This window comes from Dermacentor andersoni, chromosome 2 (assembly GCF_023375885.2).
Source record: "Dermacentor andersoni chromosome 2, qqDerAnde1_hic_scaffold, whole genome shotgun sequence".
NCBI lineage: Eukaryota > Metazoa > Arthropoda > Arachnida > Ixodida > Ixodidae > Dermacentor > Dermacentor andersoni.
The window spans coordinates 98,782,501-98,805,921 of NC_092815.1; the positions used below are offsets into that span (position 1 = coordinate 98,782,501).

General features: G+C 45.1%; 1 protein-coding gene across 4 annotated transcripts in view; it reads right to left on the bottom strand.

Annotated features, from left to right (window-relative positions):
- LOC126541557 (uncharacterized) overlaps positions 1-23,421 on the bottom strand; it is a 95,776-nt gene that overhangs the window by 62,149 nt on the left and 10,206 nt on the right. For all 4 annotated transcript variants that reach the window (XM_055076751.2, XM_055076750.2, XM_055076749.2 and 1 more), the window contains exons 4-7: positions 23,140-23,227; positions 15,940-16,174; positions 14,437-14,690; positions 1,248-1,582 (exon numbers count right to left, since the gene is read on the bottom strand). In XM_055076751.2, the coding sequence (XP_054932726.1) occupies positions 1,248-1,582; positions 14,437-14,690; positions 15,940-16,174; positions 23,140-23,227 (912 nt within the window). The remainder of the gene's footprint in view (positions 1-1,247; positions 1,583-14,436; positions 14,691-15,939; positions 16,175-23,139; positions 23,228-23,421) is intronic.

Below are 23,421 nucleotides of genomic sequence, written 5' to 3' on the forward strand. Positions count from 1 at the left end.
GTACGGTAGCAGGGGCGAGGGAATTGACCTTTGTGCGTCCTCGAGCTTCAATGCGAACTAAGCGACGAGAACACAGCGCGGTGCACCTAGATACGTACACTCTCGTCTCTGTCGCAGATCGCTTTCAAGATAGAGGCCACATGGCCGGAGTACGGCCATGCGTACGGAGTAGAATGCCTCTCCTGTTTGCACCAGTCTTGCACGCAAACTCAGGGAACTCCGAATGGCCGTGATGCGGCCCAATTTCCGTCCGTATCTACATACGTGATCGCTTTCCTTTTAATTGCGGTATCGTGATGAACTTAGCATGTCTTTGCGGTCGGCACTTTCATGCTGATTGAGCAAACGCAGAAAACAGGAAGACAGACGGTGCACTAACCTAAGCCAAAGGAAACTCTCCCTAAGTACACGTACTGCAGCACGTGGAAGAAGCTACGGCAGCTAGGCTCGAAGCATGTACAAGGTGGTCATTTTGAAATGCCGATGGCGATATGGTAACACAGATTTAGGGTCCTACTCCATTCTACCGCGCACGAAATTTTTGGACCCGTTTTATACGAAAAAAGTGTGTATTAGGTTCGAGTGACTCGAACATCTTATGTTGTGCGCGTTTACAGTATTCAAGAACATTTGGCTTCAGTGATTTATGAGTGAACACTGGAGTGTAGTTTACGGGAAAATTTCATAAGCACATTTTCATAGCTAAGACCTACCCCAGTGTTCTGAAAAGACACTACGCTTCAAAACAAGGTTACACTGAAAGTATCCTTTCGTGCTTTTCCTACCCAGCAAACATAAAAGATGGCTGAAACGAATTTCACAGCTGCGCACAGAAAGTTCAAACTAAATTAAATTTGATGACACTAGACATGTTGTGCTATCTCTGCATTGTTATTTGTGTAGTGCACACCTGGATATTGCACAAAGGAAGCGCCTCTCTCATCCTAATGTGCAGAATACATCTGTGGAATTCACATTGTAATTACAGTACTAGTCAGCTGCAGCTATCAGCTACAGGTGACAAGGCTGTGTGCATCATCCACTACTGCTGGTATCACAGAATTTTGACAGTAATGTTTCGGTATGCAACGCATTCCCTGTCTGTGATGTCTCTTTTCACAACTATGTACAAAATTTTTGCAGCAGCAAATTTTTTCACTTTCCTCGCCGATTTCATTATTCCAGGGTTGAGCTGTGTATCTTTATTGAGCCGTAGCCAGCATATAAACAAAAGCATGCTTCCTCACCGCCCAGCATCTTTATCATGTCCATGTGAAGATGATCCAGTACGAGGTGGCTCCCGACTGCTCTTGCCATCAACAGAACGGTGTGCAGTGGTCCCACGCTCTTCTGCACCGCCACGATGACCTCGGTGATGGCGCTGGCCTTCCGCAAGTGGCGGCGGTGGCGCAGCACCCCCACTGCCACGGCCAGCTGACGGTGATGCAGCGCCGGATGAACTAGAGCTTGATGAATCCTCACTGTCATCGTCGTCATCTTCATCAGAGCTGGAACTTGAAGAGTCCGAAGACGATGAATCGTCAGACTCACTCGACGATTCACTGCTGCCACTTGGTTGGCCCTGGGACAAATCACAATGCATGTAGCCATCTTCTTGACACTCACGGGTGGCAGGAAACTTCCTTAACCCTATCCCTACCTAACTCACTATAGCCTGTCTACCACAGTGTCAGTGAAAACATGCAATCCCTCTATTTACCAGTAGATCTCTGACAATTCGGCTATCGTTAGTTCAATGCCAACCTCAGGTCCCGGCCAGCACTCATGCATTTCCAAGAGCCAAGGCTTTTGTTATTTTGATTTTGGGCAGATTTTGTCTACATGGTGAATAATGTACTTGTACATAATGTATGTAATTATGTATGTATGTAATGTATGTAATTTGCTGTGAAGATGTGTTCATACAAAAGTGCACTGCATGCAACTTTTTCCAGTCACTTACAGGAAGTACGAAATACACACTATTGGCAAGCTTCTTGCAACAACGTGCTGCGTGATGCCCCACCGGTTAATGGAGAGCCTGCAGGACGAGCATACAAGCGACTCATTGTTGCTGCCTGCTCGGTGCCAAGCAGGTGCGAGGGGTGCCGCTAGGTAAGCTGACAATGTAACCATTATAGTGATAGTAATCTAACAAGTTTATTCAAAACTTGCTTAATGATTTGAACCTGGCACCACAACATGGCCTATCAGGCCAATGAAAAATGGCTACTGGAAACTCACATGCTGAGCAGAACTCTTGTTTGTTTTGGAAAACCTGTGGATACTACACTGTGAGTGCCACTATTGCAAATCATGAAATTAGCTGCAGTTTCTCTGCTTTTTAAGTGTCATTTGGCCACTAGGCTTAAAGGGACACTAAAGGCAAATATACGTCAAGCTAAAGTGATCAATTCGTGCTTGAGAACGTCTAAGGCATCAATATCGCAAACAGAGCTTTAGTAATCGTGAAATTGAGGTAAATGCAGGACACAATTAGAGACTTTCCCTGCACATTCAAGTACTAGCCCGATGACAAAGGCACTCCTCATTAGAATTATGTCACTAGCACACAACCACTTGTAATAAAAGGTCACTGTATTGTACTATAAAACAAAAGACAATGCTAATTGTCCAGTTTGTGGGGTTTCTGGCTCTCGCGGTGGTTGTGCGGAGCCACTGCGTTGTGTTGCCGGGGGCTCCGTGTCCCTCTCCACCTTGCCTGGACGGGGTGGCAACGGGTCATAAAACGCTGTCGCTTTGCTGTCATCCCGCCCACGGGAAGGTAACAGGCTTTCCCTATTGGCCAACATTTTGGCGGGATTCGGGCACTGCTTGCATGCGCTCCGGGTACGCGCGCACAAGACGGGGCCCGGGGGAGACCACATCGGGGCATCTGAAGGTGCGTACGTGTTCCTCTCTGCCGGCGGCAGCCCCCTTTGTTCGCCGCCGGCCGATGGGTACTTCGGCTCGGCGGGGTCCCGGCCTTGGCGGGCGCGCGCACTCTTCCGTCGTCTCGATGTCCTGAGGCAGCGTCTTCCGATCGTGCCCCCGTCTGTTCATCTGTCGTTTCTTTCTATTTCCCTTTTTCTGCTGTTGGGGGCGCGCGATGGCAGGCGCTGACCGAAGGATAGGTAGCCTTTTACTGCTGGGGTTCTTTGTTCTCTCTCTGTCGCAGTGCGCCATTAGCGGCCACCGGCGACCATTTGGCCATGTTTTGTGTAATTAGCTTTAGATTCGAATGTGATGTTAAAACTGATCTTAATACTGTATTGAGTCCCAGCTCAATAAATGTTCTTTGTTGGTTCTAGAGAGCTTTGCCTAGGGTCTCCCTTGCTGCGCGCACGGTCTCGCCTTCCCCTCAGCTTGGGCCGGCGGGGCGCGTACGCGCGCAGCTGCTCGTCGGCACAGGGAGCGGGCCGGAGCAGGCGTGGACGCGGCGCCCTGCACGCGTGGCGGCTCGGAGTGCTCGAACCTGCGGTGGTCGTTCGCCGCACGCGATATCGGAGCCTGCGCGCCGGAAGCGTAGCGAGGAGACCACAAGTTCTATTTGATTTTTATAAAGAAGAACTCATTCATGTTACTCTTGAGATCGACACAGGTGATCAAAAGCTTTCGCTTTCACCACTATGTGCTTCCCATGCTTTCATGTTTCAGTAGTTTCGTTTTCGCGTAGTGCAGTGCTGGTTTTGCTTGCTTGCGAAACTCACACAAACTGCAAGCAGCAGAGAATGCCATGTTATGTGCTGTCATGAGATTCCCAAGCAGTCCAAGCCACTTGACCAAGAGCAGCTGCAGCGGCGAATGCAACAATCTTCATGGCTCGGTTTCTCTATGGCCGCATGTTGGCGTTTTAGCACAGAAAACGATAGTGCCATCTGTCGAACGCCGTTTTATTCACTGATGGCACTAAAGGGCAGTGATGGCATATGCACGTCACCACTCCTCGTTTGGGGGTGAGCGATTTGAACTACGCTAATAGCATGCGGACCCTTCAGATGCAATTTTCTCGTTAACTAAGCCTTTTCTTGGCACGAAACAAGCAGTACTAGTCATTTCATAGAGGTTTCTGGAATGGCACTTTAACAGTACCCATCGACTAAGACCTTCGGTGTTCCTTCATTAAAAAAAGTTTTTTTTTTTGACTGGGAGAACATGAAACCACAGCAGTAAGTTTTAATCACTGGCACACCATATGTGGTAGCAAAACCTAAAGCACTTTTAGACAACACGTTCGAGCTACATGTCAAGCAGTTTTACAACAGCCAGCACAGTGGCTGTCACCATATCCTTGTACTGTAAAGGCTCGTTAATTCACAACTCGTTAATTTGAAATTTCGGATAATTCGAAGTAGCTGCCATGGTCCGTCCAAAAATATATAGAAAGCAATATGTAACGCATCCCGCTAATTAACACTGAAATCCACTCCACCGCCGATAATTCGAACTCTGCGCCATTGTGGATGGGGAGAAAGCTAGCGCACAGGATAACATTGGCAACGCTGACGTCATCGCTTGGGCCGCAAATGACCGAAGGTTGGCTCTCTCCCTCTCTCAAGACCTTCAAGATAAAAATGTGGATGCGGCGCAGCGCGTTTCCTTTTCTTTTTTCTTTACATCTTTCTGTTACATCTTTCTGTAACATCTTGTAGGCTATGCTCTTTATCTACGAGGTGTTCTGCCAAGAAGCGGCACCAAGTAAAGTTTTAGACATGGCAGCCGTGATGTTTATTGGCACTCATAGTACCAAAAAGCATAGCCTTTGAGATTTGGAGACCAACGTCGCAGGCAGGTTGTGGAGCGTTCCGCGGGTGCATTTTAGAGCACAGCTCTTGTTCCTGTGGTGAGCGTAAGCGGTGTAAAGGCGTTTTTATAGTCCCGACGTTCCCGGCACGCGTCACTTGCTGCCAGTCACACTAGCTGCTTGTGCTACGCCAGCCGGAATGTGGTCCCCTTGAGGCTTCGACGCGCGCGCCGTCGGCTGTTCTCTTCGGAGCATGCGGAGAACGATCCCCAAACCGCATGCTGCTTTGAACACTTTGGACGGCTGTCTGCGACCGTCGACAAAGTGGCATGAGCTTTTTCGTTTTTTCATCACGCAGTGTATTGTAGGTCAGCGCAGTTGGCGCGAGGAACGCGCGGATGGAGCAGGAGCCATCTCGATGTTGGGCACATCGAACCACGCTGGCTGCATCCCGTTACGTTGGCTGCACAAGTGTATTGAACTATAGACGTTGTTCTCGCCAACGAGACGTAGCATGTGCACACACGCCCCCACGCTACGTCGGACTGTATACGCACCTTAACCGAGCTATTTTCTTTCTGACTTTCGTTAGTTTGAATTCTGTATCACTCGAATTTTTGTAGCATCCTGGCAGAATTCCAATTAACAAGCTTTTACTGTTTTCTATACATGATATCATATCGTCTGCACTGCTGCCTGCTGCCTCGGACTATGATCGAACCACCCCAGGCAATGGAGATGCCCATGGCAAGTTTGGTGCAGTAGCCGCCTTTGTTGGCTCACAGCCCTCAGCAGCTGGGATAGGGGCCAGCAGTCACCAAAGGCTGCTGCAGCCCTCTCGATGGGAAGGCCTGCTGGTGAGAGTGACGCCTGCTCTTGACGACCAACCCGTTGCTGTTATGGAGTCCTGGCCTGGAGCCGTGTTGCTGAGGCTGCCGATAAGCGGACGGCAGGGCTGCTTTGAGCAACGGACGCTGGCGGAGTACACCAGCGACAATGTCGGCGCGAATGTTATGGACAAGAGTGCAAGGGCATTTCCTTCGTGCAGCCATTGTCACATGTACTGCATCTTGTTCATGAAGCAAGCATTGATGTTAGACTGTGTAGTATGTTTTGCCGGAGTGTGTAGCCTGTAGTAATTTAATGTTGGAAGGTTGGGAGAATGTTTGACACCGTCATGTTCCCTGATGTTTTCCTCACATGGCCATTATGTCTCCAGGAATCCGGCTTCTCTGCGTGGTACATGTGGTGTCCAAGTTGCACAATTGTACAAGAGATGGTGCATGATCCGCTGCTAACGCCGCCTGACGGCAGCGATACTCATGCGCACAAGGAAGTATGCTCCTCCTCTTTTGCTGGGAGAATTTAGCATGTGCAGTGTCCACATGCGCACTCTGCAGGGCACTTTGTAGGACTGTCCTGCCAATGCCTTCTTGTTCACTTGTAGGCACCTCCGTTTGCAAGACTTCACATGCGAACAATGTACATGTTTGCAACATATTTGCTCGATATACTGTCATGGTGAGTCAGACTTCCTCAATTCGTCCTTCAGCATCTTCCATTGGTTTTAATTCGGCTAGCTAGCATTGGTGTATAAAAGGTACAATAAATATCCTCTCACTTGTTTTCACTACTGTGCTGTTGTTCCTTTGTCCAAGGGCACACAAGACACCGCAACAGGCACTCTGCACCGACCCAAATATGCAATCATGCCATTGGTGTTATCAAGGGGGATTGACACGTTAGTATCCTGACTGTAGTGCAACAAAGTCAAGCCACTGGTCAACACATGCTTGTGCATCTAGTATGTACTGTTTTAAGTTTCCACGGCTGCGTACCACTGCTGAGTACTTTTCGGCCAGGGAGGGTACTGCACAAGGATCCGAACTCTGCTACTATGGCTATCAGTCTGGCCTGTGCATCTGATCTCATGCTTGATCACCGATGAGTATGGGTGTGCGAATTCCAAATAGTGGATTTTGAATCGAATATTGAATATGAAAACATTTTTCACAAAATTTAATGCTTACAAATTTTGGGCAAGAAAATACAGTGCTGCACATGTTCAGGAGTTTTCTAGCATTGGATAAAAAGAATGTAGCAAGCTCTCGGTAACTTATGTAGACAGCAATATACAGTGCAGTCTACTCTTATTAATGGGAACACCAAATTAGTATGCCAGCATTGATTATATCTCAATTCTAATATACGAAAGTCTGGAAAGTATGTTTCTTATTAATATAAGTTCTGTTGAATAGAATCAAGTGCTTTTTTCCTCTGATACTAATAAATTAATGACATTCTGTTGAACTGATTACCAATGAGATTCTTAGTTTATAGTGGATCGGTGTTTTGCGGCATTCTTTTATTTAGTGCACAGAAAGTTTTGCTTTCCAATTTTTCTCCAAAATACAGAAGGGTGATTGCAACTTTACGGCAGGTGGATTATTGTAAGGTCAATCTGCGCATCACGTGACTCAACCACTGCTCCGCATGTAGCTGGTGCCAACGGTAAAGAGCAGGCGCCGTACACGCCATTTCATTGTCAGGTGCGGCATGATTTGCAGTCTGTGAAAGATTCTGAAATCTGACGATCACTGCAAGTTTATGCGATGCTACCCCTTACCCCCCTCGTTTATACACCATTCACACAAACGCATGCAACCGGGTCATGACACTTTCGTGCCCGCAGTGTAAATCCTAAGCTAGTATTGTGATAGGGTGCTTGAAGCTACAAAAAGAGACCGACATATGGTGTTTTGCAAAGATAGCGACAGTGAGCAACTTTGCTGCTATCTCGTGTGCTCGCTTTCTGCTGGAATTCAATGTGTTGCATGGCTGCTGCAAATAGATCTGTGTCGATTCAGCGCCGAACCACAACAGCTTTAGTCAGCGATGACCAAAGAAGCCACGCCCATTAGGCCTAATGGCCTAGGAAGTGTGACTGTGACAAAAATTCGCCACTGGCCAATATAGTAACGGGCTGCAGGCTGTCGCAGAATGCTTGCTGCTAATACATTCACATGGGTGGCTCATCAGTGATCAGTCCTGAAATCGCATGTGCAGATTAGATTGGTGGCTGTTGAAGTGGCATGAAGTTTGTCGTCATGTACGTAACAGGACCTGTATGATTTTCGGCAGCTAGTTGGCCTGCTAATCAGCACATGCTTCCGCATTTTATGAAATACACGCTGCTTTTGTTGCCATCCCGTCTGTCCACGTCGCATTATCAATTTGGTCGGTCCTGTCGAGCCGGACAAATCTTGCACCGGTGGAGGCGGCCCCAGTCGACGTGCCGCCATTATGTTAATAGTAGTAGTGTTCGGATGCCATATGTGTGATTCCCCACATTGGGCTAAAGTTGGGGAGCGCTCACATTGACAAGGCCCAGTACTGTGACAGCCGGGGCAGCCCATCCGGGGCATGCTCAGCGCTCCTATTGTGTCGAAAACGAAGTGCTACACTCCCTTGGGCCACACTGAGCACTAGGGGCTTTGCATCGCACTCGACACGTGGCACTGCGTCTCTACACCAAATATACCAAACATTCCTAAAATCGAGTTGTAGATGTTTGATTCGCAATTCGAATTATTCGACCGCTCACTATTCAATTCAATCTGGTAATGTATTTGAGTATCTGCACAACTTCAACTTCAACCTCTACCGATATGGTCTGTGGGTGCCAACATACTGATGGTGAGCTTTAAGCGACGACTTGTCACCAGCCACTCTGCCAGCCATCGGCAAATTTTAGTGTTAAAGAAGGGGGGCACTCAAAACACACTGTGTGTGTGTGTGTGCGTGTGTGTGTGTGCGTGTGTGCGTGTGTGTGGCGTTGAATCACAGGATCCAGAAATGAAACAGGACAGGCCAAAGAATAGAAGGACGGAGGAAAAATGCCAGGATTTTACTGAAGTTTTGGCTGGGGACGTTTCAGAGGCCACAGCAGTTGTGGTTGGGACGTACACTTTTTGATTACTTTATCAGTGCTGAAAAACCAGTGTAGTGAAGCTGACTTTCTCTAGAATTAAACAACTTTTTCATGGGTGTTCTGTAAATAACTCTGTTATTCTTATTGTGTTTCAGGCATTTACTTGAATTGCCAATTCAATCAAGCACTTATAAAAGATTGGCATGTTGCAAACCCTTTCTTTTTCACAAATAGCTCGGGAGGTAAACGAGTTAGATATGTGAACTCAAAGCAAATAAGTCTAGCTGCGACACAGAACATTAGTTGCCTTGCTTCATTGACAACATCAGACACTACAACAATACATTTTATGGTTTCACACCTACTTACATTGAAAAGTGGACAAAATGCACATGCCTTTCGTATAACACAGCAATCATAATGCAGAACTAAATGGATGAAAATGATCTGGTAACCTAAACAAACCAAGGTGAACACACTAATTCATGAGCAGCTAGCTTCAAGCTCAGCTATAAAACAATATGCTGCGTCAAGTGTCTTAATCGAAGAAGGGTGGTGACTCATGTGCAGTGCCTCGGGGAAATGCATGCAGCTGTACAACAATACCTGCTTTCCTGTTTTTGCTCATGGCACATCAACCGATTAATCGTGATTGTATCATACTAAAAAAAACTGGAAAGTTAGAACCACCCCGCACAAGGCACAACTGGTAATAAATCAACTCCAACGCTTGTTGAATGGGTACCGCAGTGCTACAGTTGATCTGCCGCGAAGGGGGGGGGGGGAGGGGGGGCTGAATCCCTCCTTAACCCTTTGAAGGTTTTCGCCGTACATGTACGGCGGCGGTTTTCTGTCCCGCAAGGTCTTTGCCGTACGGGTACGGTTCCGACCCTCCGTTTGAAATTTCGCGCCATAATGACGATGAGCGCTCATCGGGAGGTGCTGCCACCTTTTAGCACTTACAAGATGCGTTTGAAATTGGTGCTACCTTCTTGGGGAGATAAACAGAGCTGATTGCTAGCTTCAGCGCGTCGTTCAGACTGCGGCAACGCCCCTTTGGCGGTTTCGGTTTCGCCGCGTGATCGCAACGGAGGCGCGCGAAACGTCATTTTTTTCTTTGTCGGCACTCTCTTGCAGGGCGGTGGAAGTTTATTTCTATCTTGATTGGCGCTGCTCTTAGCTTGCTTATAGCGGCGTTCGCGAGGTATTCCCGCTCTCAGTGGCAACGCGCTTTCGCGGTTTCGGTTCCGCCGCGTGATCGCAACGGAGGCGCGCGAAACGTTGTTTTTCTCTTTGTCGGTACGCTCTCGCAGGGGCGGCGGAAGTTGATTTTTGTCTTTATTGGCACTTCTCTTAGCTTGGTTATCACCACTTGCTTATCAGGGCCGTTCGCGAGGCATTCTCGCTCTCCGCGGCAACGCGCTTACGCAAGAGGGTGCCTCAGACCTCTGCCCAAGGCAGCCGCACGCAGAGATGGCATGTGTGCGCCAACACAACTCCTCGCTTCAAGAGAACAGACACGCATTTTAGCTGTGCAGACTGCGATAAGGCGCTGTGCGTAGACCCGTGTTACAACGAGTACCACGCTCGGAAATACTATTGAACATTTTGCAATTCTGAGTGATGCCGACACCAAAATACTGTTCCTAATTATTTTTGACTATTTATTCCCGACTTAATACATTTTGGACATTCAAGATCCGCAAAAAAATAATTTGACCACCTGGGACAGTTTTTTTCAAAATAATTCGACCCTCAAAGGGTTAAATATGGGAGCGGGGGCCTGGCCATCCCAGGCCCCCCTTGACTTTATGCACTAGCAAATTTTTTTGACAACCGCACTATTTACACCACATTCTTTTGTTGATTCATGCCTAGTCGACATGGCACCAACTTTGTTCATGTTTGCGGTATTGTACGTGTGGTTCGTTTACAAACCATCATGTGGCGACATGCTTGATTATTAGGACAGCTTCACTGCACCGCCACAGGCTTTACGGACTTAAGGGTGGACACTGCTATTCAAATAATGTTCATCCTCTTTTTTCATCAATATTAATGAAGCTTACCAGTCTTATGAAGATTTTTGTGCTGATTTCTAATATGTAATTAGTTTTGTTGCAGGTCAATTAGTTTCTATGATAATTAACATTTCCCTTCCATTGTTTAAGGCCACAATGGAAAATAAATGTCGCAATAAAAATTATTTGTAAGGCATGTTTAGATAGCATAAGGGCTAAGGAATGAAAGATAGCAAGCATATTTTTTATCTGGCCCTTAATAGATATCTTACAGCCCATTGAATACAAGCCCACAATATATGGCCACCATGTGGCAGAAATTGTTGCAAAATATTTAATTTCCAAAGTGAAAACAAGAAAATTTGCTTGCTATACTGCAAGAGTATACGTTAGGCTCCGTTCTGCAAAAAAAATTTTAGTTCTATCTGTTCTTGGTGTTGAGATATCGAGGCCTGAGTATTACGTGGAGCCCAAAATTTGTGTTTGGAGAAAAGTACAAAAAACAAACAGCATTAAATATGAGGGGATATGGCATCCAGAACAACCATTTTTGATACTCGCTCTACACACATGAAACTTTCAGGACACATTCTATGTTGTGTACTGCTTATAAATCTGCAATTAAAACAATAAAAAAAAGAAAGTAGTTGCAATTCTTGTGTTAAATATTTAGGATATGATTTGCAAAAAATGTACTGCATCAACATAGCTAAAATGAAGCAGGTATGTTGCTGGATGTTCAAATACTGCAAGCTAGCACTAGGAGGTCTGTATCTGTACTTTAGCCAAAGTTTTAAAATTTAAGGTTGTAGCTTTAAGAATGTGAATTCTTGTTGGTGATTTCTACAGGATTTCAAAATATTTAAGTGTCCTAAGACAGTATGTCATAGTTCTTGTGCACTCTCTGACTCGCCTGCATTCAGTGTAGAAAAGAATGACGAGTATTGAATGAGTAGAGGAACAAAGTGCTGATCCCGAAATTGGAGACTTTAAAGAAAGCTACACTTGATAAAAGAAAAACTTAAAGAAAAGCTGGGAAAATATAAATCTCAAGCTTCAAAACCAGGAAATAATCATTAAAACATATTTAAGAACACAAAATTATTCTGCTGATGTAGACATTAGGTGCACGTATAAGCTCATAACAGACTCTGGAATACACCTACACGAACCCGCGCACGCGCGAGAGGCACGGGAATAGGCATTCACACATCGTCTGCGATTTCCAAAGTAAACCTACACGGGGTGCAGGGGAAAATTGTTAGCTTCACTGCTGCATTATTGCCGATGCAGTATGAGATTGCGCAATGCAGTGACTTATCTCCGGCACAATCTTGACAGCTCTTTTCAACCTTGGGATAACCGCCTCCCCTTTCTTGCCGTAGGAAGTAGAGACGGCTTGCGCTTCACTTTTCATGGGTGCATGTTCAGTTTCAAACTTTTTTTTCCCAATATGGTCAATTTGCTACTTACGTTCGAAATACAATGAACGAAGAAACGGCGTATCAGCAGTTGTCAAAGCGACCCATTGCAAGGCCTAGCAGACGAGCTCGTCTGCTAGGCCTAGTTACTATAGCAACAGCCAATCAGAAGGCGCCTCCCAGTGCACTGAGCCAATAGCAGGGCCGCGTGCATCGCGAGCTTCATCAGACTCGCCCCTAATTGTTTTACGTTTGCTCTTTTTCTATGCGGCCATCATCGGCGAGGATGCAAGGAACTGAAAGGCGGAACTTTGAGCTTTCGAACGCTACTGAGATGGCGGAACTCAGTAGTGGGAAAAACGAGGAAAAGCTCCGTGAACTCCGGTGCTTCTGCATTACTTTGGATTCGTTTCTAGCCGTCCGCACTGACAAAATAATCTTTTTTTGGACACTTAGGGTGCGTTTTTGGGCAAATCGTTTTGATACGGTGTAGATTAGGCATTACAGATACTGAAAGATGTAGTTCCCCCCAAAAAAAGATCTTTTTTTCAAAATTTTCGGTTTTTAAGACCCATGTCCCCCCTTAATGTATACGGACAAGCAAAATTTCACACATTACAGCATGCCATTCCGATAACTTGGTCTTTACCTGCACAACCGTGGGTTAACTCGACCAAATATCAGAGCAGGAATAACAATACTTTTGTTTTAATTCGCCACCAGCATGGTCACTGGCCATGTTACCGGCACCTCCTCAAAGTTGGAACTAGGAAACCCCAGTCAATCCAATAGCCACCGATCATGCTCAAACCACAGGACAAGCCAAGCCGCTAAGTTGTAATGGCGGCATTTGTGGAGTTTGCGATTTGTCGTATGAGTACAGATAGCTTTCATGTGACATCTTGGACGCAGCATCTCACCATGCTTGTCTTCCAACATGGTGGCCTGGATGATGTCAGTGTACGATATTCACTGCCATGGGTAACCTCTCTGAATGCGGTAGAGACACGGTCTAAAAGCTGCTAGAGTTGTGCCAGAACCACAGCAGAGCAAACTCTGTAAGATGCCATGTACACAGCCACTCACGGTGCTGGTCCTCCAACATGGCAGCTAGGATGGTGTCAGTGCAAGCCATCTATGGTGATGGGGTTTCAGGCAACTTCATTGATTGCTATTATGGATTCTTGTCCCTCATAATCATCAAGCAGCTTCAAGTGGTGCCAACTGCACCCTAAGTATCTCACCAATGAGGGGGCGATTAAACGAAAAAAATGCTGGAGTGACTCCTCCGAAGAATCCCACAATCATGCGACTATCAAAGTATGATCTATCTCTGTTTAAGTTGCCAGGAAAGGAGATTCAGTGCATGCGTAGACTGTACTTTTGATTATCTGTAGAAACAGCATGAGAATGGCCGAAATACAAACTGACCAGGTCAGAGGCAAGTGTACGTTTGCGAACAACTTTTTGACAAGCTTTGTTGACATCTCACTCGATGAACAGCGGAAATTCGCTGTCAAAACGCTGGTGTGAGGAAATGCGACAGCAGCAGCAAGCGAATGGACCTTCGTGCTGCCTCTCGCTTCAACGCAAACTAAGTGGCGAAAACACAGCACACACAAAGCTATGAGCCCCTAGTGCACCTAGACTCTGCACTCATCGCAGATCATTTTCAAGATAGGGCCAGCACGGCCACGCCATACGCAACAGCATCTCTCCCCTCCCCTCGGTGCCATGCACACGACAGAACAATGCGCGCTTCCTCCCAGCTTTCCCCCTTGCGTGCACGAGATTGAACCGTCATTGCCAAGTCACCCATGCATGCTTTCACTCGCACATAGAGCATATGGCGCACGGCAACGATATTATCGCCCTTGGACATTATACGGAACATCACAGCAACAGCGACACAGACAGCAGAAATGTGGCTTGAGTGTCCATACAATAATTAATAATGCAATAAAATTAGTAATGCAATAAAATCAGACGTGAATATTCAATCAGTGACGGTATTTGACATTTTTGTTGCTATGTATTTTGAGGATTGTGCAAACAAAAATTTGCTTTGCCCTAACTAATACCACGTCGGGTCCAGCATTTATTTTGTTACAGCGGGAGAATACTCCACTGAATGAAAGCATGACCAATCATATTTTAGATTTACTTCTCGATACCCAACAATTCATTACATCCATGTTAATTATATTGAGGTTCGACCGTATCAACGTGGTAAAATAATCATAAAAGGTGCTTCTGTTCCCCTGTAGGCTTTACTACAAATTCAATCGATGCACACATGGCAAGCAAGTACAGGCTCACCTGCTGTGGGGGATGTGCCACACGTGCAGCCTTTGTGCTGCCAGGTGTGTGGCTGGGAGGCCCTGGTGGAGCCGCTCCAGCAGCAGCTGCGATTGTTCTGCCGCTTCCAGCGGCTCCTTTGCTGCCAGCACTGCCACTGCTTGAGGGATGGTTCTCCTTCTGCAGAAGGTCCAGCTCCCTCTGTAGCTGCTGCCGCTTCATCTCCAGGGACAGTTCCTCCTTGTAGTCCAGAAGTGCATCATCAATAGGCCAGTCTGTCCAGGACATAAAAAAGAACTTCAGCATGATACCTCTACAAAAAAGTGACTGCATGAAAATGGCCGCAGTGAATGATGGAAAGGGTTGTGCCAAAATGTTTCAAAAGCAAGCAGTGCACAAACCATAACTTTATTACGTGGATGGAGACGTAATGTATCAGCCCAGGTAAACTGAACGCACTTTTTTTACCGAAAAAGTTGTGCAATGGGGGGTACATTCATTATGCAGGGTAAAAGTCTGAGCCATTTTTTTCCCCTCGGCCACTTCTAAAATGTAAGAGACACAGAATGATTCAGCGTCCAATACGATGTGCGACATACCAAAACAGTAGCCAGATCTGAGGCATTTTGCCGTGCCATAATGCCGCATCGGATGCCCAGCATGCATTTGGCGTCCAATGTGCCATAGCGCCAGGTCGGACGCCTGGCGTGAGACAAAAGTAGGCGACACACGGTACAATATCTCTTTTTTACACTCTTTTTGCATTTTTTTTACACATTTCTTGTACAAAAAAAATACTCTTTTCTTACAATCTGGAATGGGGGAAGTAGGCTAAGAATACTAATCGCATTAATACACCCAAGTGCCGCAGTAGACCACAGCACCTCCACCTTCGGATACCACTTCGTTACAGTTAAATATGCAATAGTGGCCCATAACTAGACTTGACGTTTCACCAGTTTGTCCTGAGACCAGTTCAAACCTCGCAACAGCAGCCAGTTTTGTCTCACTGGCACTGTAGAATTGGGGCTCAACATATCTGAATACGACTGAGTACGACTGAATAAGCGTCTTTTTCAGGTCTAAAACTTTCATTTTCGTAGCCAGCTAGAAGAATGCAGTCGCACTTTTGTCAATCAGACATGTAATGTCCTTCTTTGTTCTGCGTGCAGGAGTGAAATTTGAGGGGCTAGGTAGCAGACAGCCAACACATACCAAAGTGGGCAAAGTAGGCTAAGAAAGCTCACATTAAGGAAATGAATGTGTTGGGAGCTAGGTTTAGCGGAGGCAAGTAATACACGTTTTGACAGGTTGAGAACGAAGAGTAGACTGGCTTTATGACAGAGTAAAACAGGTTTGCCGAGTGGCAGTCATAGCGCCCCTGTCAGGCAGCCACCTCAGGTCCCAAGAAAGAGCAGAGGCAATGACCCTCACGTGGAGGCCAGGCGAGGTAACAGAAATTCACAGAAGCGGGGGACAAATCACAGTGACGGAGGGTCGCTACAAATGCTTTGCTACACTGACCGTCTGAGGCTGCCCCCTCCCAGTTCTTGGGTGGTTTGGGGTCCTTGGCTGGCACTTCCTCCTCGCCTGATGAAGGGCTCCGTGGCCGAGTCACCACGACAGTTGACTTGATCTTGCTTTCAGCATCTGTACGCCGGCTGCGGCTGCTGCCACCTCCACTGCTGCTTCCCACCACTGCTGTGGTGACAGTGACACTGCCACCCCCTGCACCACTGCTGGTGGATACCTTCCTCCTCTAGAAGAGACAAAATAAAATGCAGATTACAGCAAAAAAAAATTAGGCAATTTTACATGCCGAAACTACATTATGAGGCACACCACAGTTGGTGTCTACAGATAATTTGGACCACCTGGGGTTCTTTAAAGGCACACTAAAGGAAAATGTTAAGTCAAGCTAAAGTGGTAGATTAGTGCTCGAGAATCTCTAAGGCGTCAATATTATCACGAACAGAGCCTTAATAATAGAGAAATTGAGGTAAATGCAGGATATGATTAGAAACTCCCCCGGGACATTGAAGTACTTGCACAATGACAAAAGCACTCCTCAGTTAAATTCCATTACTGGTGCTCAATAACTCGCTGCAAAAGACATCATTGTATTGTATATAAGACGAAATAAAATTCTACTGGTCCAGTTCTATTTCACTAAAAAAAAAAAAAAAAAACACAACGCATTCAAATTACCCTTGAGAACAACGCGAGTGGTCGAAAGGTTTCATTTTCACTCGACTCTGCGCCGCCCACGCTTTCGTGTTTCAGTAGTTCCGTTATCACATAGCGCTGCGCTGGTTTTGTTGGCTCCCGAAACTCACACAAACTGCAAGTAGCAGAGAATTCAACTTCCATGTTATGTCGCGGGATGCGCGAACGGTCTACGCCACTTGACCAAAAAGCTGCTGCAGCGGCAAATCCACCGCTCTGTCTTAGCTCAGTACCGCCATCTATAGGGCGCCGTTTTACTCACCGATGGCAGCAAAGGGTGGTGAAGACGTACGGAACATCACCACTCCCCTGGTCAGATGGCGAGAAATTTGAATTTTGAAAAAAGTATTCAGACCCTTCAGATGCAATTTTCTCGTAAACTAAGTCTTTTCTTGGCACAAAACGAGCGTTGCAAGGTTTCTGAAATGGTATTTAAACAGCTCACGTCGACTTAGTATTTGCCTTTATGTCCCTTTCCTAAACGGGCAACAAAATCAAAGAAGAGGGGCATTTTTGCATTTCACCCCAATTGATATGTGGCCACCAATGTAGAGATCGAAACCGTGACAGTAGCATATCAACTATTTTACGAGTGGTGGGGGGGAGGGGGGGCACGCCCCCTGCACTTGTACTCTCTTTCTCTTGCACACGCACGCACACAGAGAGATTTCTGTGACAAAGGAGGAAATCTGGCTGAAACATCGGAAGAAAAACATTTCGCAGATATATACATATGCGCACGTGCGTGTGTATGTGAGTGAGATTTGAGGATTACCGTTGCATTAAAAGAGGCTAAAAAAAGGTGTCAGTGAGTTAACTTTGCCATCGAGAAGTTGTGTAAGTATTAATCACACATGATGAACTATTACAGACATTGTTTCCAAAATATTTAACAAAAGAAATTAGACAAAAAGGTCACTACAATTCTCTATAAAGCTCGCAAGTAGATTTTCAATAGTGTATGAATTTCGGAACACTATAATATAAACTAATATGACGTAAGTCATTTATCTAGACGTTTCATCTTTGTCTAACGTTCGTGCAGTGACGGATAAACGGTGTATTTACCAGCAGGGTATAGAAGGCTTTTACCTTACTAATATATTCACCTAACAGATAATGACAGATTAAATTCTGTGTTTACTTTTACACTGTGAGGTTGCAAATACAACATCATTCAAAAGAACACAAATCACCTAGTTTTCCTAGTTCAAAACAGCAGTTAGTCTACATTAACCCTCAATTTTCCTGGTTCTTGATGTCCGTGATAGTAGAACTACATTCTGCAGAATGCGCTTGGCCACATGTTAACAGGGCGATGACAATTACCTAAGCTTTGCACAGGTCCAATACTAAGCTTACGCCCTTGATCTACCTGAAAGCCACCATGATGCATTGATTGCTCTGAAAAGTGTGAAAAACAGAAGCGATCTGTTTAGATGTGCCTGAACAAGCTCAGCCGCTCCAATATCAACGCCTTTACATACAGTTGATCTGTCTTATTGACCTGGTGTGTTGTAAATCTGAACAAATTTTATTCCAATTGATTTTTATAAATTAATCTACCGCTATGCTTGTGATCATCCACCGAACGAATGCATTTAGTGGTACTCCAGAACCTGCAGCATTTAAGCCAATTCAAATCAATATTCTAAAGAATCTAAATAACAGGTTCATTACCCCATCTCAAAGGAATTGGTCATAACACGAAAGTGAAATGTGTATTCTAAAAACCAGTAGCAGCTTCATTGCACATTCACAAATTGAAGTCCATAAACATGCAGTCCTTCATTGTTTCAATTTTTCTAGAACGGTGAAGAAATGACAGCGATAGCAAGCATGCAAGGCCTGTGGTGCTGCCCATCTTAAACAGCACCCCGACGGCTACCAGGCATCGTAGGTATATCTGACGGCACAGTAAGTCCATACGTGGTAAGAGTGCACCATTAGAGCTCTAGCATCATCGCGCGCTCGCCCATACACCCATTCAAAGCTGAGCCACTGCAGCGCCACCGAGGGGTGACAGTTGTCACCTACTGGGAAGGCTGACTGACTGACAGCAAGGCCCTTTCAAACCCTGCCATTTTTACTACCCTTCTAGGTGTCCATGGTGAAGGCATATTGTCCACGAAATTACTTAGTGATAAAATAAATTATAGCTAAACAGCCACAGCGTAATAAATACACATCTTGAAGAGCACAATTACTTCAATAAAACAAACTTTGCTATAGCTATTATTTAGCCATTAAGTAGGCAAATTATTGCCATGTAGCAAATTTGCGTGGTAGTGATCATGTTGCGTTCATAAATGAGACAGATTTTCCGTAGGGCCTGGCAAAAACACTTTCGTGTCAAAAACATCAATTTTGAGAGCACAATATGAAGGCTACCAATGTGAAGGCAGCCTTGTTGCTACATCATGGCCATGGAGCCTATGCATTGTGCAGTTAGCTTTGGCTGCTTACAAGTAGGTTTTTAATAATGAACTGCATATTATACAGTGATTTTTGGAGCAACTTTCCCAATTTAATGTTCGTTAACACATTGCCAATTGTTAACTCGTCATTAAATAAATCACCAGTAGCTAAATAGAAAACTTTGTTGCTAAACAGACAAGGAAGTTGCTAAATCTAATGACAAAATTGCTCACGTGGCAACGCCAATTAAAGACTGGTAAATGATAAAAGGCAACACTGATTTTGCATTTTCAAAGATAGGTGGGATGGCCCCAAAAACATGGGCTGAGGCAAGCGGCAAAGGGTGAACCTTCTTTTGGACAACCCAGCAACAAATAGACCTTTATGGCGAAACAATAGACCTTTATGGCTAAAGAAAGCAATATACTACGCCCTTTTTTACTCGAAGCTAACTTATTGTGTCTTGATCTGGGGAACAACTACAACAAAAAACTGTAAGTTATTAAGCTTGCAATAACGAGTAGTCCGAATTTTTGAAAACTACTATTGTAGGCCGTGTGACTTACCCACACACAATCTCTTCATCAAACATTTATTGATCCGAGCAAATCAAGTATTTTATTATAGATTACTCTTACATATAAAAAAACACAGGCTCCATGTTGTCAGCATACCCACTTCTCTTCGATACCCATTACGTTATCAAATCAAGAAAATACCATTCACGCGTACTAACTACGGACGTCAGGATATAAACTATCAAATACCAAGGCTACTAAACATTGTTGAGCAATAAATTGATTTCTGTGCGCCTAATTTTAAGCAATGTATAAAAAACCTACTCATACACTATCAAATTATTTACACATAAATTGCTCTCGCACTAAATTGTTTTTTTATGCACTATATATGTATTCCTTAATCTGCGCGGTAATGTGATTGCTCAAACAAAAATTGAAGCATAAATGTCTTTTCACATAGTCATTGTATAATGTACACATTATCTTGTTTATTTGTATTTTCTACATCGTACTTGCTTGTTTCTTGTTATATTTGCTTTTTAGTACATGGGATCATCATGTAAGCCGAACGCACTTAGGAGCAAGAGCCCCTGTCAGGCCAAATGGCCTTTAGCTCGTTTCCTCTTTCTGTAATGAAGAAAGGAAATAAACTTCAAACTTCAGTCTCCTCTGTGATGCAGGCGTGCAAGGTGTGCACAGTAGGCGGCTTACACCGCGGACAATCATAACCCAACTGCTTAACTGCTTAGTGTGGCCAGCTAAGTGTCACCTGCAACAATACATTGCAGCAATTGCTAAAAGACAATCCCATGGCTGTTTTCTTTTTATTTCTTTTTGCCTACACTGGCTACACATGTAGCTATTGAAGGAAGTTGACATTTTTCTTAATCGTAGAAATACTGTTCGCACAAAGCTATTTTGATAGCAGAATTGTAGCATGAAAACTACACTTTCCACACAGCAGTTTCAATGAGTGTAGGTGGCAGACGACAAGAAGGCTGATGTTGCAAACGGGTGGCACCATTTTATCTAGAACTGTCGGTGCTGTCAGTATACTTATATTGCAATGACAAAGGTTTGCTCTAGGAACGGTAGCAGAGGCGCTGGTGTGGCAGCGTGTCATAGAAAAAGGGGAGCTAATCTTCCAAGATAAAATTACATATTATAGATGGATGGTGCGTATCAGAAATGCAGACTGTTTCAGACTATGCATTTGCAATGTATTTAGCTGCAGTTTGTCTAGGCTTGCTTCTGAAAGAAAACTTGGCCTGAACAGTTGTTGTGTTGCATTTTTCAGTGTGCAGCCAACAGTGGTCAGCTTCAAGTAGGAAGGAGGGGGGAGGGGGCACATGGACTATTTTGCTCCCTCACTTCTGACAGTGGAGGGGCAAGCCAAGCTCTGCAGCACAATGGCATAGCCGCTGGGCTACCACAGTCGGTAGATTAGAGCAGAAAGAAAGCAGTGACTGTCAATGTTCAGCTAAACAAAGATGCCCGACAGCTGATTCCAGGAAAGCCATAAATTCTGCAGGCATCATTTTGCAATTGACATGTAGTACCCAAAACAATAGATGCATGCGACACACTCCTGAGCAAACAATTTATCGGATTATGGCAATCAGTAAAATATCCCATGTATATACAGGTTATTTATTGGCATACTGTACAATAAGTACAGCATCAATGTACAGCCCCTCCCCACAGCTTGGTTGCAGCAGAACATGTGCCCTTGTCCGTGGTGTCTCCATATCACAAGTCTGACCACCGACCCTTGACTACTGCCGACCACTGACCACCAACCGCAGCCGACCACGAAAACGGACAAAAGAGGCAAGGAAACCTATTCACTTTAAACGATGAATATTTCGACAGCCTGGGCACCAAGCCTGGCATTCGTATTTCCAACCTGTACTGATTAACACTGTAGCGCAAAGCGACGAAGGGACAGGACTTAAGCGAGAAAAACAATGCACGACACATGAGCACAAACTATCAACTGCTTTATTTTTCAAAAAACGAGGCACACATATAGCCTACTCGCATGTGCAGAGATGCTCTTCCAAGTCTACCTATGCCCTCTTTTTTGCTAAGCGATATAGATGGCGCACTGACACATGAGCCATGTGGGGCCTACTTGATGTAGACTTCCACGGCTTCTCTTTTTCTTTGGTTTCTGCACTTCAGCAGGATATCCATCCTGTGGATGATAGGCTTGGACTTGCATGAAGTGCAATGTGTGGTCTGGTGCTTGTATCAGACTGCAGTTGTACTGATGTTCATGCAATCGATCGTCCATGCACCTGCCTGTCTGGCCCATGTAATCAGCCCCACATGACAAAGGTACCTTGTAGACTATATCCATCTGACATTCAACAAATCTCTTGGCGTGGTTTGTAGTGCACATATTCAAGGTATTCCTTTCTGTGGTTATTCCATTTACATTTGAGCACATTCCCTTTAGGTATTGTGGTGCCGTGAGGACCACTCGTACGCCATACCTAGTGGCTACCTTTTTCAGTTGGTGTGATACCGTGTGCATGTAGGGCGTGGTTGTGATGGACAGCGTGAACATCAATACAATTGCGGTCTGATACAAGCACCAGGGCACCTCGACACACACTGCACTTCATGCAAGTGCAAGCCTATCTTCTACAGGACGGCGAGATCCTGCTGAAATGTAGAAACCAAAGAAAAATAAAATTCGTGGAAGACTACAACAATAAGATGGCCCCACATAGCTCATGCGTCAGCGGACTGTCTATATCACTCAGCAAAAAAAGAGATTAGCTTAATGACTGACAACAGAGGGTGCGTAGGTAGACTGGGAAGAGCATCTCTGTGCATGCGAGTAGGCTATATGTATGCCTAGTTTTCTGAAAACTAAAACAGTCGATAATTTGCACTCAGGTGTCGTGCGTTGTTTTTCTCTCGTCCTGTCCCTTCGTATCTTTGATCAACAGTGTTAATTACGTCGAACCAACTAGCCCAGTGCAAAATTTTCCTAATTGCAAGCCTGCACTAGTGTTATACGCAAACAACATAAGTGCTGGCATTATATGCGGACAACATAGCGTTGTATGGTTTTACTGGCAACCATCGCAGACTGTTTGGAAATTAAAATTTTCTCAGATTCCACAGTTTGTAAACTTTTGATGCCGACTAGTAAGTGCCTTCTATTGCATAGGTTAAAGACAAGCACACTAAAGTTAGCCGACACTCTCTGAAAAGCTGGCAGGGTTTCCCAACAAAAGAGAAAAGTAGCACCTTAATTAAGTAATAACTCTGGATAGCAACAGGCAAAAACAGTAAATATCACCACAAGAATAAGGTGCAAGAACCATGGAGAGAAATGTGAAGGGCCTGTACTGGCTTGAACTTGCATCTTCCTTTTTAGCTAAAGTTAACCCTTTAACCCCTCAAAGGGTTAAAGCTCATAACAAAACAAAGAGCATAACAAATGTCATACAACTTTGGTTCCCTCTCGTGGTTTTACTTATGTCCCCAGCAATTTGTCAAGACACATTCCAAAAGGATAAAAATAAAGCATCCATGCACAAACCTTGGGAGATGGTGACCGGCTGTCAGATTCCTTGGCCTCTTGCTGTTTGTGACGTACTTTGTGCCTTAGATCTTTCTGAGAAGAGTCCCTGCAAAAGAAGGTTGTCAGACATGGATGCAAATACTGCTCCGGCATACACTTAGTGTTGTTGCATTGTATTCATAAAACCAAGAAATTACGGTGAGCAGCAGCCCCTAGAATTTATACATTGTGCAGAAGTGAAGAAAACCGCTTGTCCTATTTTTTTTGAAGGAATAGGCAGCAGACAAGCATTTAACCCTT